Source organism: Aplysia californica, unplaced genomic scaffold, assembly GCF_000002075.1.
Source record: "Aplysia californica isolate F4 #8 unplaced genomic scaffold, AplCal3.0 scaffold00260, whole genome shotgun sequence".
Classification (NCBI taxonomy): domain Eukaryota; kingdom Metazoa; phylum Mollusca; class Gastropoda; order Aplysiida; family Aplysiidae; genus Aplysia; species Aplysia californica.
The window spans coordinates 300,541-315,793 of NW_004797530.1; the positions used below are offsets into that span (position 1 = coordinate 300,541).

The 15,253-nt window shown below is 38.3% G+C and overlaps 1 protein-coding gene across 4 annotated transcripts in view; it reads right to left on the bottom strand.

The window, feature by feature from the left end:
- The window catches only part of LOC101849545 (succinate-semialdehyde dehydrogenase, mitochondrial), a 27,093-nt gene that overhangs the window by 8,296 nt on the left and 3,544 nt on the right, over positions 1-15,253 (bottom strand). Inside the window, exons 1-6 of one of the 4 annotated variants that reach the window (XM_013083890.2) lie at positions 10,731-10,822; positions 4,705-4,782; positions 3,760-3,934; positions 2,238-2,359; positions 1,447-1,530; positions 732-902 (exon numbers count right to left, since the gene is read on the bottom strand). In XM_013083890.2, the coding sequence (XP_012939344.1) occupies positions 732-902; positions 1,447-1,530; positions 2,238-2,359; positions 3,760-3,934; positions 4,705-4,707 (555 nt within the window). In that variant the 5' untranslated portion in view covers positions 4,708-4,782; positions 10,731-10,822. Of the gene's footprint in view, positions 1-731; positions 903-1,446; positions 1,531-2,237; positions 2,360-3,759; positions 3,935-4,704; positions 4,914-10,730; positions 10,823-15,253 lie in introns of those variants that run through there. The other 3 variants (XM_013083891.2, XM_013083892.2, XM_005100782.3) reach the window with 3 other exon arrangements.

Consider the following 15,253-nt stretch of genomic DNA (forward strand, 5'->3'; position numbering starts at 1 on the left):
CCCCCCCCCCCCCCCCCCCCCAAAAAAAAACCCTTTGAAAACTTGAATGGTAATTAAGTGATAACACAATAAAGACATTCATAACATCAAGTCTACTTTTCTCAGTCAGCAGAGGCACTCCTTGTTTCTTTTCAGACAGGTACATTGATATTTCCAAACATCATTTCAACTACTTCAGTTTTACTTTTTGGTTTGTCTTATTAATTAATCTACACAACAGTTGTGCACTGACAATTGAGCGTCTTCCATATGGACACAGAAGGATGTGCGAAAAAAAAAATTGAACAAAACTGTACCTGCAATAACCACATTCACAAAAAAAATTTTCACGACAAAAATCTTGCAAAGGGAAGAGGTCATAGTAAGAAAAATCTAAAGTTAAAGTAAATGTTTCAGAAATACCACAAACACTGATTAAAAGTTGGAAAAAGCAAATTTAAGAAATGAAAAATTCGAAGCCTTAGAAATGAAGCCCAGGCAGTGGATCGCTTTCCTCTTTCTGAGATCAATAAAGTCTCCATTGATAAACCTGCTCCTTGAGTAGCTGGTACGTCCTGAAAAATTTCCAATCATATACACTGTGGGTGTACCTGGTAGCCTACTCCTTTAGAAAGCTGAGTATTGTTTCATTCCTATCTTCTTCCCTTCTAGTTCTAAATGAAGGGAGTTATGTCCCATTAAAATCTACATTGACTAAAGAGTGAGCAGTAACAAACTGAATGGATACTCACAGGAGTAATCATGCCAGTCACGCCAATGGGCTGCCGAATGACCATAATTCGCTTGTTGGGAACATAATTTGGCAATACATCACCGTAGGTTCTTTTGGCCTCCTCGGCAAACCACTCCAAGAAACCAGAACTGTACATGACTTCTCCCTCAGCATCCGCCGTTGGTTTTCCCTACAAAGAAATAACATATCAACCAAATAGTGGCAAGAAAAGCACTACAAATAATGTAACAATTAAGAAAAATGAGCCCTCTACTATTTTTAACTTATCCTGTAAAGCAAACTCAAATGAAGTTCTACTTTTTTCATGCAACAACTATAACATTGCATACTTGCAACAGAGATTGCAGACAATCAGTATCAGTAGCAGACATTACAAGACCATAAGACTAGCCATCGCTGCACTTTTCCTTGCGCAGCTGAAATTTCATTTCGGAGTTTGTATCTTTCCCTTTTTCTGTGGAAATTTTCACTAGTTCCCAAAGCACAGTGAAAGCATACAAATATGCTTGTATTTAAAACCCCTATAATACACCTATATCTTTTTTTTGTTTTTCTAGTATTGTCTTCATTATTAGCTTCCACATCATTTTTCTAAAACTATAACAATGAAAATTTAGTTCAGAATGGCAGTTTCATATCTGACTCTTTCACCTCAAACACTAAAAGGCCAAACTAACAAAAGACTAAAAAAAAAAAAAAGAAAAGAAACTCACATTTTCTTGAGTTATGAGTGCTGCCAAAGCTTTCTTGTTCTCAATCATCAAGTTATACCACTTCTTCAGGATAACACTACGTTCCTGCAATAAAGATGTTTTGAAAAAATATTTAAGCAAAGAGTACGGACAGTCAGTGTCAGCAAAACAACAGCAAGCTTTCATCCTTAAATCAAATGCCAATTAGTGACCGATAGATACTGAAAGCTACAAAACATGCAATGAAAACAAAGCGACTGTGCAATAACTAGGACTCATTAAGAGTGTTCAAATACATGTTTCCTCTTGACACAAACAAGAATAGTCAGCTGGAGAAAAACAACAGAATATGACAGATTTTTTTTGTTGTCCCCATAAAGATTGTTTTCCAATACATGGTCACTTAATGGAAGCTCAAGAATCCATAATATAAGGCATAGTATATGAAAAATCCTCTTCTTACAAACGTTCCTAAAACCCATTAAAACAATTTTCCAAGCTGAAAGCTCAGTGTTGGAAAGCAGACAAATTTCCACATTTTACTTCAGAATAACATCACTATGCTTAAGCTGCCAAGACAGCAAATAAGAGCAAACACAAGAATCAACGGGACTGCAAAAGAGTGAATCCATAATGTTAAAATTGCAGTGAGCTTCAATCAGAAAAGAGACAGTGAGCACACATTTATGTCCACAACTACAAAACACATTTTAAAAACAAGGCAGTTCTATTCAAAATGAAAAGAACTTCTCCCCCCAACTCTGTCCCCACTACAGAACCAGCAATAAAATCAACAACAAAATTGCCTCTACCTTTGGAGAGGTAAACCTCCATTTCTGGAAAGCATTGTTTGCGACATCAATGGCTTCCGTCACGTCTGACTGGTTCATATCCGGAACATTCCCTAAGACTTCTCCTGTTGCTGGATTTAGGACTATAATAAAAGAACAAAACAATTAAAATACAGCTGAAAAAAGTCTGCATTTGAACATTTGAAACGGATTGAACTCTTTTCCCGAAAAAATATTCTGAACATTCATATCAGTAGCAAAGCATTTTGAATAGAACATAAATAAAACATGGAGGTCCAATTATAAGTACACAAGAAAAGTATGACTATGACTTCCAATTCTAACCCGTATTACTTTTATAAAACAACGTAATTTGTATGTGTGCCTAAAGAAAGGTACCAAAAGTTGGATTTTAACCATTCTGAGTTAAGGGTTGCACCTAAAAAGACATTCAATGCTGAACACAGTGGTTTTAGAATTTTGGAGATATCTTAAGTAGTTTTTGAGATATTGCACATTTTGCGAGGTAGGTTATAAAGATTTAATTTTGAGAAAATTAGCTTTTAAGTTTAGAACCTACAGACTTGAAAAAAAACGATGATTCAAATGTTTCTAATACATCTAATATGAAAAATATTTTTCCAATTCGGCATTCAGTTGACATCAATATCATGATTAGAATTCAAAGGTAAAACATAGCTGGGAAGAGAAAACGTTCTTCAAGAATAGATTTTAACGCCTTTTAAAAGCAGTTTTCCATATCTTTTTAAAACATACCCTACCCTCAAAATAATTCAAAATAAAATATTTAGAAGTCATATCAATGAAAACTTTTTTAACACATTGTTATCTATCATTTTTTAATGAAAACACATTTGGGTAAAAAAAAGTGATTTTTTTGTCAATATCAACCTGTAGCTCAAAATGGTCTGTGGCGACTTTCGGTACCTTCTTTAGGCACACAAACATTAACAATTTGTTGAAGTGGCTTGTACTGTTTACGTATCTCTATCCCACAAGGAAAATTAAAAACCTGTCAAACAGGAAAATTATTATAACTGTCTCATTCAAAACTAACATTTTAAATCCAATTGTTATCAAAATAACCAATCTCACCATGACCAGCGAATAGTTCTTTTTTAATAACTATAATCACATTTTTTACATGGAAATTGAGCTCAAAATTATAATTCCCTTTGGAAATTTATGGAAAGGTTACTTTCCTCTTTTAAAAAGCAGTGGAAAGAAAGGAGATGACAGAAACCAGAAGACCCCCCCCCCCCCCCACGCTAATGCTATGTAGTTAACATGACGGCCTAAGAATAAATCAGAAAATATCTCCCATATGAATGTGGTGAGCACAATATCCTGCCAATCAGCTAAACCCTCAAAATAAGAGGAAAAACATTTCAATGTATCTGTTAACAAGTGGCTACTCACTATGAACAAGCTACAACCCCACCAAAAAAAAAGCCAACCAAGCAACAAGCAAAATCCTACGCATAAGTGTATAAATATATACAACAGATTCAACCCATATTACCATCAAAAGTCTTTCCAGATTTTGCAGACACCCACTTGCCATCCACGTAAGCTTTGTCAAACATGAAACTAGAGGCGGTACGAGCACTGCTAGAGGAAGCCATTCTCAGGATGTAGAAAAGAGGTTTCTTTTGTCTTGAAGCTGTCAAAGCAATTTGCAGAACCGCACAACCTGTCTGGGAAAAAGAAAGACAAAAATTACAATTTCAAATAAAAAATCTTACCAAAAATAAAAACCCCAAACATATGTCTATATTTGTAAATCATATTGCTGTTGAACACAATAAGCTGGAGAAATACCTTACTACAGTACAACAACAATTTCATATCCTTAAAGAACAAAAAATAAAGTTCTTTCAAGATCATTCTGTACAAATCTTCACTCAGAAGTTATGAAATAATAAGAACACACAGCAAGTTATAAGATAACAGGAGCACAGTTTTAAAATAAGCTTTACAGTTTTTTTTCTGAAATGCATGTATGCCTATCCAGCAGACAAAAATTGATGTTATATTTCAAAAGTGCAGCATTTGTCTCACAACACCACATAAAACTGAAAGGAAACTATCTCAGGAATTCTTAGAGAAACCCTTTCACTCCATTCAGATTGATGACCTCAGCTTTAATCAATGTTAAAGTTCTAAACAGAAAGTATAAATTCTCCTTCCACTTTACTATGAAACAAGACCCTCCACCTGCAGTCTTCACTGTGTTCAGATGACAGACATGAAGATCACAACAACAAGCAATAGAATGGAGCTTAAAAAGAGCAAGTTACACATTATTACAAAGCTCAGCTAAGAATTTGAAAGAAATCAGTTTAAAAAATTATTTTTAAAATTATAATAATAGACATGAAAAATGTACCGCACTCCTAACAAGAGTAGACTGCACCCAAACACTGATAAAAGCCACAAATAACACAAATTTGTTTCATATCAATACCATTTTAAATCTTGGTTGAACTTTGCCTGAATTTAAGCCAATGTAGCATCAAGTAGAAGGGTGAAAGCTCTGCAGCTCCTGGATCCCCAACAACGATAAATTTAAGCTAATGATAATCAATGATTCCAGCCAAAACACTTATATATTTGTAGACCATGCACTGTTCACAGCAGTTGTCCTAAAGCTGAGCTAAGCATAGATCTGCATCTCTTGAAGTAAGAAATAAGTTTAGAAAATAAAGAATGACCAAAAAAAAGAAAGAATGCAGATAAAAAGAAATTAACTAGGATTGCCATTCACTAAATAGGCAAGAGTACACTGAGGTGAAGTGCTTGGCTAAGTAATAAAGGAGAAGAGATTAGACTGGCTGTTTTGTAAACTGGTAGCCAACATAATTTGCAAGGTGTATTTTTCCCATAGTTTAAAATAAATTAAAAGAGCTCTTCAAGAGAACCAGAAATTACCTCTGCATTAACTTATTAGACTATGCTAGCCACATGCCACATATGACAGGAAGCTACCACAGCCATGTGCCGAATATCTCAAGCAGTGGTACTTACAATTATTAGTTTCAAAGATGGCCATAAGGAAAAGATAGTGGGACAAAGTCGATACCCTTTTTTTCTAATTTCAAGTGAAGATCAAAATCATTTGCTTTCAAATCTTTTTAATATAAAACACATCATATACCAGAAATAATGAAATATCACTGGCCTGTGTGTTCTGGCATGACAAACATTTTCAAAAGAGTGTGTGTGTGTGTGTGTCTTCGGAAGCAACCAGAAACTGTCATCCATGATGAAAATTGTGATAGCAATACAGTGGAACTCGGATTTAACGAGTTCAGATTCAACAAGAACTCGGATTCAACGAGATGAGATAGATTCCCCGTTTTTTTTCTTCTTTAAAATCAATCAAAATAACCTTGATTCAACGAGCACTTAAATCAGCCAGCTCGGATTCAACGAGGTCGCTTCAGGGTGAACAGCCCCCGCAGACGTGGCTTCGCTCTTTTTCCTTCCAGAACGAACTTTATCTATTCCCGGAAACCATCTATTGCACCTGCTTCGTGAACCATTATTCATCTAGCTGATTGCATGCGACCAATCAGCGGCTTTTTTTCATACCAACACATGCGTTGTTGGCACGCACACGTGTCTACTCTGCCGTGTGTTGGGGCCGGATAGGCAGCCTGCACACGTGTGAATGTGTGTGCATGTCGGGGGGGGGGGGGGGGGGGGGCACTAGCGGTCCGGGCGATGAACGTCGCAGATACAAACGCGTCACAGTCTTTTTCCACCTCGGCAACTGATCATTTATACAATGAGCTAGTCTTGACGTAGATATCTACGTAATGAATTGTGCGCTCGTCTTTGGAATCAAAAGTTGCCGTATGCTAAGCTCTACACATCAACACAAACTTTTTGATAAACAATCGAGATGACACAGGTGTGTGCATTTGAACGAATCGGTCTTTTTTTTTTACACAGCTCCTAACATGCAGGCATTTCAGGCACTACTTGTGACTTCTCTTTATACATTACTTGCTCAGTGCCTGTAATTATCTACACAAAAACCTTGTGTTTGCTATAACGAACACTCGGATTCAACGAGATTTTAGGTCAGGCCCGGCGACCTCACGAGTTCCACTGTAGTTCCTTGCATATCTTGTGAGCGAATAAATTGGAAGAGGAATTACTGCATTGTCCCGCTAGATCTCATGGGTAGTTGACTGATTGTTCTTGAACCTGCAGTGCAACAGAATGTTAAGCGTATTTGACAGTTTTTCCTGCTTTGTAAGGCCCCTTGCCATCAGATAGCCACATTCAGATTTCAAAGGTACTCTATAGACTATGTTTTTATATTGACGAGAGTATGTTCCGTTATAGTAGTTAGGAATTTTGGATTTTGCCTGGGTGGCGGCCAAAGCCTACTCAAACATCGATTTTAGACCAAGAGATTTTTAATGTGTGCAACTTGCACACAGGACCCCCGAGATTTTTCGCCCTGGTCCAAGAAGGCAAAGCGTTAGATCTTACCTAACCTAAATTCAGGGGTGTGGCTGAAAGACAGCAGTATGAAGGAACCAGAACAACAATGGCAACAGTCAAGACTAGGGAAGGGAAACCCGGAGGAGGCCCCCGCTCAAGTCGTGGGGGGGGGGGGGGGGGGGGAGGAGGAAGGAAAACACTGCGTCATTTTTTGCCCAATTCTGTTATTTTTAGATAGCTTGATTCAGCAGCCAGCCGGAGCTCCCCGGCGTTAATGAGCCCTGAAGCGATTTTGCCGATGCCGCTTAAGAAGTTCGCATTTTTGTCTTCGCTTGAAACTATATTATAACTTCTTCCGTATCCCACACAGCAAACCATTACACTGATACTAAAAGCTCAATGTCTTGAATTTTGCGTTGGAATGGTTAATTTCTTTGTTTCCTTTTTTTTGTTCTAGAAGTGTTTGTGGAGTACCCAATTTGCCTTATTTTAGTTACAAACTTGAATATATAAAATATGGTTTATTTAAAAATGGCACGGCAGACCTCTCCAAAATTTGTGTTAAACAGACTACGAATATCATGTCTTTTACCATGAGATGAAATCTGCGTAAATAGAAATCTAGTAGTAGTCAAGTTATAAGAGAAGAAAGATCTTCTATGCACATCTCTGCAATTTTTAACAAAAGGCACTCAGTGTCAGGTCTTGTTTAATATAAACCATTATAGGTCCTAAGTCAATACAATTGTTAGGCCATATATATATATATATATATATATATATATATACATATACATATATATATATATATATATATATATATATATATATATATAAAAAAGTCCAAAAAGTTGCCATATTCTTTTGCTTTCCCTCCTGTCTCACACTTAGCTACCAGTTGTCCATTTTCTACTAAATATTGATGCGCTGAACACGAGAATATATATATATATATATATATATATATATATATATATATATATATATATATATATATATGAACTTCATTTCAGTTGCAAATCAACAGTTTTCAACATATTTGATTGTTCTTAATCGAGCCATCTCACTCTATGCCTAACCGCGAAGTAATTTGTGTGCTTTGGAGCAATCAGGGGGTTTCAGGGGGGTAAAAAAAAATCTGGGGAGTTACAGGGGGCCCCCTGTGTTTAATATAATCCATATATTTTAATATTTTACAGTCAGGTTTGAAATTTTCTTAAAAGTAATTGATTTGCGACAGCATTAGTGGCTTTATGTGTGATCTGCAGCAAACAATACAACAGTTTGACCCCGGAAGCAGTGCATGATCTGTGTGCGAGAGTGAAAGTAAAAATTTACCCAAGTTGTAAGTCCCACCACCACAACATCATGACCAATGCAAACAATTTTAAAAGCAATGTTTTAGGCCTAAACCACCTTGAGTTGGCACTTTTTCTGTAGTTCCCACCCCCCAATTATTATTCCGCCTATTTTCCTGTTTCAAGAATATAATCAAGTTAAAACTTATCGGCACAGATTAAATATTTGAAGAGATTTTGACTTAGGAATCTCCTTTAAACTTTAGTACACCGGTACTAGACCAAGATTCTATCCATGAACGAAAATTACTTCTTTGTACCACTAGTAAAGTAAATGTCATGGAAAATGGTTCACTTTCCAACTTGGCAATAGACCTAATGTTATCAAAGAATGGTTGGCCAAATTGTATTTCGACTTCCGACCAAAACAACAATGGCGAAGCGCACTTCATATTGAACTTCATGACTGCAATTTTACGAAGTGACTATTCAGACTTAATTCCGAACAGACAAAAATTATATTCGGACTCTGAATTGAGTCCAGCACATAGAAATCTAGATGTACACTATGGTCCAGCAAGACGCCCCTTTCGACTTCCGACCCTTGTTCCTAAATATTTCCAGCTGGCATTTTATTTTAAAATTTTCAATCCGTTATAATGATAATTGATAACAATCGAGACGTGACCTTTAATACCCAGTTACTATCTATATTCTAGATCTATCTAAACTGGCCCTCCCTGGATCATTAGGCTAGTTTGAACAGAACAATTTTGCGAATTTGGAATAAAATGGGCAAAAATAAAGGGGGTTGAAACTACCGAAAAGCGCCCTTGGGTCAGTCTTGAGTGAGTGACAATTACACTACGGAAGTGGCTATTCTCACCCGGGGTGAGAATAGAATATATACAATCGACCTCTCACCTCGGGTGAGACTTGCCACCGTAGGCTATTCTCACCCGGTGTGAAACAAGAGCTGTTTTTCCTAATTTCGGAATACTTTCTATCGATGTGGATGATCAAATGGATAAAGGCAAAGAAAAGATTACATTATAGCACAAAAATAAGCTAATTTTATTGACTACAAAGATGCTATGGCTATTTCACTTTTCGAATCGAGCCGAACTACGGGGGTCGCCATTTTGTTTTGCCCGGAAGTTCTCGCAAGATCTACTCCTCCCCTCTTCTCTCTCTTTTTCTGAAGGAAGAGGCTAGCCGTACTTAATGACGGCTAGACTGGCAGTCTAGCCGTACTTAAGTACGGCTAGACTCACAGTCTAGCCGTACTTAAGTACGGCTAGACTTAGTCTAGCCGTACTTATTCTTAATATGATGGCTAGACTTAGACTGACCATTTACAAAAAATAGGCCTTCTGAATTGTAAATATATACATTTTTAGTGTGCAGTACCTAAAGTATTTGTATTTGAGACAAAACCAGGTTCCTTAATGACAGTGCATGTATTTTAAACCTCCTGTTTTCTAATGTAAATAGGGCCTAAGATAAGTACGGCTAGACTGGCAGTCTAGCGCTAGACTTCTTGTCTAGCCGTACTTAAGTACGGGTAGACAGCCGGGCTAGCCGTACTTAAGGACGGCTAGACTGTCAGTCTAGCCGTACTTAATATTGATGGCTGAATTGTAAATGAAAATTTTAGTTTGCAATGCCTAAAGTATTTGTATTTCAGACAAAGCCAAAAGGTGCCTTACTGACTTGCATGTATTTGAACCTGAATAATTACTAGATCTAGATCTAATGAGACCTGTGTACTTAACAGGATTGAGTCGATTGGGCCAAACCTAGATCTAAGTACGGCTAGAAGTACGGCTAGACTGCCAGTCTAGCCGTACTTAAGTACGGCTAGCCACTTCGTTTTCTGAATACTGTCTATCAGTGTGGACGATCAAATTGACCAAAACAAAGTTTAAAAATGATGTTAAAACACAAAAGTAAATGAATTTGGTCGTCTACAAAGATGCTACGGCTATTTAACTTTTCGAATCGAGCCAAACTACGCGGGTCGCCATTTTGTTTTGCCCAGAACTTCTCGCGCTACTCCTCTCTCTCTTTCTCTCTCTCTCCACTGCCCACAGACAAAATTGGGCGCTTTTTCGGTAGTTCCCACCCCGCAATTTTATTAACGGGTTTGGGCCACAAGAGTAGGGGGGTTTCAGGGGGGCTTGCCCCCCCTGACCTAATAAAAATAGGAAGGGGGGTTTCAGGGGGGCATGCCCATCCTGAATTTTACCATAATTTAATATTTTGCAGTTGTTAGGTTTGATATCTTAGCTCACCGCGAATCAAACGTATAGATCTAGATCTAGATGTAGGTCAGGCTCAAATAAGGGGGGTGGGAACTACCGAAAAAGCACCCAAAATTGTACGCTTTTAGCAGGCTAACAAACAGTAGTAATGGAACATTTGTTCACGGCACAGAATTCTACAATTTTTCTGTTATCACAGTGTAGAATACTGTGGTTTAGGGGGAACGCAATATTGGTTGGCCTAGATCTAGGTGAACGCACACTGGGTGAGAATAGCCAAAAGAGTCGCCTGCGCTATTCTCACCTGGGGTGAGAATAGAAGGTTGCCTTACACTACACTACAGTTGAGTAGTACAGGCCTGCCCACTTCACAATCAAGGACAAAAACTATTAGGAAGAACAGCTTTACAGACAGATATCAGAGGTACCAGATTTTCAACCTATCATCTACAGCTAAAATGAAAGGACATTACTCCTGAATTTTGCTGATGTTGACAGTTATTGGCAGCAATTTAAAAGTAAACAACCACAGTTCTTGAGTTGAGTGTGTGTTTATGTGGAATCGAAAGTCACCACAGTTCCTAACACAGAAGACAAAAGAGTTCTGTTTCCGGTGTACGGTACCCATATCGGTTGTACGTTAACTGATTTGTCCAAATCATGTGTCTTAGAATAATAGGCCTAATATTATAGCGTCACAAGAAATTAGCCTTCAAAAATTGCTACTGCGATATGCATCATTGGTTGGGAAAGAAAAAAATATAACAGCTTTTTTTAGATCCAGAGCTCAATTTTTTCTTTGCAGATACTGAAAAGCATTCATAATTATTAAGTTCTTTGTGTCTAATTTTCAAAACTAAGCTTAGTTCTACTTTATATCATGTTATCAATGAACTGAAACTGTTTGTTTGTTTGTTTTTAATCGATCAGAATTATTGCAAATTGTAAAGTTGAAATTCACTGAGCTTCATTATTATGAAAAAATGTGTAGCCAAACCAGAGTAGAACAAATCAAGAAACAGCTAAACATAGGACTAGGTTCAGGAATTTAGCTTATAGCCTAACATTGTATTTCGCTAACTTCACACTAGAGAAACAGTGTCTCAGAACATAGATCTATTTGAAGTGGGATATCGAAGGATTGAGAAAGTTCGGAAAAGATTGGAAAAGAGAAGGGGAGAGGAGACTTGACCATCCCAAAGAGGTTGTCCATCCGCACTTCATTCTTCGACACACCATACCTGACACTGTTTTCATTGCTGCTCTCTGTCATTTTTAATTCTTTCAGCAGGCTGAGACATAGGCTACATTGTAATTGCTCCACCAAAAAATTGAGTTCAATAACTAATGAACTTTGAGAAAAGCATAGATCTAGCCTTTAACTCATTCTAGTCCCAAGGAGTGGAACATCAATGGGCAAATAAAAAATTTTCAAGAGCTGTGTGGCCTCGACCAAAGCACCTTGTAAATGTCGCTATCCTAACGTTTATGCTCTTACACGTTGTCTTGGGCCGTTTAAGTTTTATTATTCTTTTTTCTCTTTTCATAGTTTCTAATGGTCCAGGAGTACATGTCATTGTATAAAACAATGTACTTAAGGAACAGTTGTAAAATTGCAACAAAATAATATTACAAGTGTGTGCTAAAGCCCTATTTTCTCCTCCCTTTTGAAACGGCAACTGCAAACTTCGGACACTCAACACACGTCCTGTTGGGGGACAGAAAGTCTCCCAAAGGCCCCACAGAGAACAGAGGAGAATAGAGTTGTTTACAGAAGCTAGGACATCCTCCTGACGTTGAATCTTTTTAATTTGATGTTCTGGTATATCGACCCAAATTTACCTCGCGGATCAATTGATTTAAGATAATAACGTTTATTTTATTATTGCCGTCGGGCGATTCATTCAACATGTGTTTGACATTCCAGATGATGGTCAGCTTGAAAACCTATTTCTAACAAACTTTCCTTTTCTGAGCTGTTTTCCCATACTTTGTCTACTGACCTTCCTTCAGTCATAAACAAGTTCTAAAATGAGGGTTAGAATAACTTCATTTCCTGCAGGCTGCCATTGGTATTTCAGTTTTTCACTTCGTTGTCTAGTATTAGTAAAGTGTCGACATTAGACGACAATGGAGAGCTAGGCAGGAGAGTCATCTTCCTTCGTTGTTTATACACTGATAAAGGAGAGCGAACGATTTGGGGTTTTGAGTTTGAGTACAGAGAAGTACATCGACAAAATGACGGTCATTCAGTGCAAGGAGGAATCAAGACAGATAAACAGAAACGACAGAGGGAAAGCAAACGAAAAGAAGTAGGACCTACCAGTGGCGCCCTCTAACCACCCGTTCAAGGAAAGACAGAGAATGGCAATCACAGATTATGGTCTGAATATTTTGTCAAACAACGCAATCATAAAAATAGAGCTGATCGGGAAAACCAGCTGAAGTGGAAGAAGTGTTGTGCACCAGACAGTTCAGAGATCACGTTGGCTGTATGAACCCTGTGGGCTCCATATATTCCTAAATTAAATACGCGTCAGTTCGTGTTCTAATCATATCAGGATGTAAAGAAAACGATTGTCAAAGCATTTATTTTAAGCAAAATAATGGGAATTTCGACAGATTTCTTTTTTGTAAACAAATTGTCACCAAACAGCTATCATAACAACCATGATTTATTTCTAGTTCAATGATTTGATAGAAGTTCATCCTTTGGAACGGAATTGTGGTGATGAGACAGGTGGATGGAGTTTAAATGGTGAAGCAAGTAAGCTTATATCAGTGATAGCAATCAAGAGGTATCTGGAGGAGCCAATAGGCCTATCGACAATTTTTTTTTATTTCAAGAGCACCGACGGACTTACTAAGAGAGCATAAAAAAAGATTACTTCATTCACAGTAGAGGGAAATAGCGAAGAATTCACAGTACAGCCTATGACAATGCCGTTTCCCTCGCGACACGTTAAGCAAAACTATGTACAGAGGTCCAGTTTTCAGAGATTATAATTTATACCAGTGACCTCGTACAAATCACAGATAACCTGAGTTCTGGCAGTTTTCAAGGACACCTCGGTCTGTAATTCTCGCCTAGTGCTGTAACTATTTCTTAAATTACAGTGTGGCCATTACCTCCAGGTCAACGTAGTATGTACGGTACGCCAAGACAGGTAGCCTGGCAGAGTGGGAGGGGGGAAGGGAGGAGGAGGAGTGGAGAGGAAGATGGAAGACGGAGACGAGGCAACAAGAGGACTAACAGGAAGAGGACAGGGATGGGGGAGGGGAGTCTGGAGAAGGAGGACGACGTCGACAAAAAAGAACACGACGAAGTGGAGATGATGGAAGTGAAGGAGTGGGACGACGAGGAGAAAGGGGGAGAATATGGTGGGGGTGTTGTTGTTGCTGTTGTTGTTGTTGTTTGTGTGTGTTTTGTTTTGTTTGGGTTTTTTTCTGTGGAAGTGGGAATATAGATGGACGAGAAGGAGGATGAGGAAGGCCTGCGTGCAGAGCAAGAAAATGGACGAAATAAAAGAAAAATTGGGGGAAGGGGGGGTATGAGCCTGAATTCTTTCTATCGCCTTTAGTTGTCCCCAAAATATTTGTATTTCAGAGACGACACCATGATAAACAATTACTGTTCTTCTCCGTTTGAGGAAACAGATGCACACAAGACGGCCATTTAGAGAGTGAAGGAAAATACTATGACAAACAAATGGACTGAAACAGTAGAGGGAAAGAAAAGAAGTTTGACCTACTATAGTGGCATCCTCAAACCATCCTATTTGTTCTTTTCCCTTGATTTATGTTCAAGCAATGAGTATTATACATCATAGAGTTGAAATCTACTAGTACTAATACACGTACTAGTCTACTGCATACACAGAGATAGCAGAGGAGATTTAAGCCGGTTCGCTTGTAAGACAAACGTCCTGTGTCATGACTGTAAATGACGATACGAATTAGTGGCTTGCAAAATAGATTGCTATTGTTCTATAGTCGTATTATGTTTTAATTTTGTTTAGATTGGTTCTTTCGTGGGGTTGTATGTATCATCATCATTCAGTGTCAGATCAGCGACAGACATCGGCGATCGTGATTCTCCATTCATTCCTTTGCCTGGATCTCTCGAAAAAGCTATTTTTCACTGATTTTTTCCTGTTACCCATTTCTTTAGGTTCCCTAAGTATGTTGTTCCGGGCTACCCCTGCCTCGCTTGCCCTCGATTTTGCCAGTGAGAGCTAGATGTTCAAGACATTTGTATTATCCAAGTTTGTTGAACTTCATCCGACGTCTGCCTTGGAATAAGGGTCTTCCATGATCACCTCTTGTCATCCAGGTCATTATTCTTTTTAGTTGAAACCTTGACTCTATTTTATATAATATACAAGTGTATAAGTCATCATGAGGTCGGCGTATTTCTTCTTATCTGAACAAAATGACTTCACTTTCCCAACTCTGCCTGCCGCTGACCAGTCGGCTATAAAAAATATATGTCGCTATGCTTAACTCTCCCTCTCCCGCGTGTGTTTATGTGAAAGTGCTTGCATTTACTCTTTCCACCATTTGGTCTATCTCTCTCTCTCTCTCTCTCTCTCTCTCTCTCTCTCTCTCTCTGTGTGTGTGTGTGTGTGTGTGCGCGCGCGTGTGTTTGTGTGTGTGTGTGTGTGTGTGTGTGTGTGGGTGTGTGTGTGTGTGTAATGACTGTTTCTTTTGACGTTCAAGAAGCACAGTTGTTCACACTTTGTGTAACCATTTTATCTCATAAAAACCTAGATATACTTCAGCGGGACAGCCTGCCCGCGCTGAAAATATAATGTGTACTTTATGTTCTACCCTCGAAAAGATCGGCGCAGAGTGAATAATGACACCGATACGCCGAAACATATTCGGTGGCCTCTCTGTGCTCGGCCTTTGAGGTCTTGCACGCTTGTTTGAGTATGTGTATGTATGTGTGTGTGTGTGTGTGTGTGTGTGTGTGTGTGTGTGTGTGTGTGTGTGT